At 37.9% G+C, this 2117-nt stretch overlaps 1 protein-coding gene across 1 annotated transcript; it reads left to right on the plus strand.

Moving 5' to 3' along the window:
- Positions 1-362: 362 nt before the first annotated feature.
- Positions 363-1307, plus strand: LOC105307660 (olfactory receptor 7A10-like). The gene has a single exon (XM_011383221.1). The coding sequence runs from the start codon at positions 363-365 to the stop codon at positions 1305-1307; it is 945 nt and encodes a 314-aa protein (XP_011381523.1).
- The last annotated feature ends 810 nt before the right edge of the window (positions 1308-2117 follow it).

Consider the following 2117-nt stretch of genomic DNA (forward strand, 5'->3'; position numbering starts at 1 on the left):
GGACACCATCCGTCATCACTCTACCTCTTGTTCATTCTCCTGGACACACTGGCTCCATTTTGAGACTTGAATATCTGAAACAAGTTCATCCTCAGGGCCTTTGCACTGGCTCTTTCCCCTGCAGGACACACACTTCTACAAATAAACTTGTGTCTCCTGCTTTCTCTTTGTGAGGTCTCTGCTCAAATGTCATCTTGTTTTTGGGTCTTCCTAAACTCCCATTAAAAATAACACTCTATTCAACTCTTTTATACATGCTTTTTTCCTATATAGTAATGCAATTGTAACATTTTCATCATATTACTAATGTCCATTTATGTAAAAAATAATCTTTTTTTATTTGTAGCTGTGATCATCATCACATGTTATCAAGCAATGATACACGAATTTTGAAATTTCTTCTTCAGGGATTTTCAGAGGAACCAGAACTGCAGCCTCTCATATTTGGCTTCTTCCTCTCCATGTATCTGATCACTGTGTTTGGAAACCTGCTCATCATCCTGGCCGTCAGCTCAGACTCCCACCTCCACACACCCATGTACTTCTTCCTCTGCAACCTGTCCTTGGTGGACATCTGTTTCACCTCCAGCACCGTCCCAAAGATGCTGGTGAACATCCAGACTCAGAGCAAAGTTATCACCTATAAAGGCTGCATCGCACAAATGTATTTTTCCACATTCTTTGGTTTGTTGGATGACTTCCTCCTGACTGTGATGGCCTATGACCGCTTTGTAGCCATCTGTCATCCCCTGCACTACACGGTTATCATGAACCCCAGGTTCTGTGGACTGCTGCTTCTGATGTCCTGGATCATTGGTGCCCTGAGTACCCTATTACACAGTTTATTGGTGTTGAGGCTGTCCTTCAGCACAGACGTAGAAATTCCCCAATATTTCTGTGAAATTAATCAGGTGATCAAACTTGCCTGTTCTGACACCTTTCTTAATGACATAGTGATGTATTTTGGAACTGTGCTGCTGGGTGGTGGTCCTTTGGCTGGGATCCTTTACTCTTACTCTAAGATCGCTTCCTCCATATGCAGAATCTCATCAGCTCAAGGGAAGTATAAAGCATTTTCTACCTGTGTGTCTCACCTCTCAGTTGTCTCTTTATTTTACTTTACAGTACTAGGAGTGTACTTCAGCTCTGCTGCTACTCACAACTCACAATCAAGTGCAATAGCCTCAGTGCTGTACAGCCTGGTCACACCCATGCTGAATCCCTTCATCTATAGTCTTAGGAACAAAGACATAAAGGGGGCTCTAAAAAAATTCTTTGGAATGGCAGGAATAAGAATAACAGAATAGTCATGAGTACTGTCTTTGAATATCAGAACATATGCCAAAAATTTTAAAACAGCAGATTGTTATAATAATCTTGTTTTATTTCCATCAGTTAGCTAATGCAGCATAACAAATTATCCTAATGCAATGATTTTTATTAAAAAAGATCATATGATAAAAGTTGTTCTGATTTCTTCTCAGATACTCATGAGCCTGCATCAGCTGGGAACCTCTACATTGTGCATCTCTGGCTCATCCATAATGTTGTGTGAGGCTGTAATGTACACCTGTCTTGAACCAAATTATAATCCTTTATTTATATATGTAGTTTAATCTTCTAGTTAACAAAAAAATTAGTTTACAAAAAGTGATTTGTCACTGTTTGATATCCATATAAGACACATTGCTTTCCACCCAATGATATTTCTGCCTCCCCCTGTTAAAGTGTGACTCAGCTACCTGTGCTCTACATCCTACCTTGAGCCAGGCAACATTTGATGTTTTTTCCTGCACGTATTTAAAATTTAAAATTTACTGAATTAAAGAGAACTTACAAAATGAGAGTACATATTGCATGTATCCATTTATAAGTAATTCAGGAAAGTGTACAATAACTTTAATTGCACTGTTATATAATTGTGAAAAACTGATTCTCCCTGAGTCTCAGGTCTTTATTTTTTATGTTAATGTGAGATAATAATAATTTTGATGAATGTGGTACAGGATAACTGAATTCTATGGAAATACTTTTTTGAGACCAAGAGCTCTTTCATGAGTTAGTAGTTTGTTTGTGTATATATGTATTTGTATATTATTTTTAAGAAATAAACACAC

Source organism: Pteropus vampyrus, unplaced genomic scaffold (genome assembly GCF_000151845.1).
Source record: "Pteropus vampyrus isolate Shadow unplaced genomic scaffold, Pvam_2.0 Scaffold507, whole genome shotgun sequence".
NCBI classification, from domain to species: Eukaryota; Metazoa; Chordata; class Mammalia; order Chiroptera; family Pteropodidae; genus Pteropus; species Pteropus vampyrus.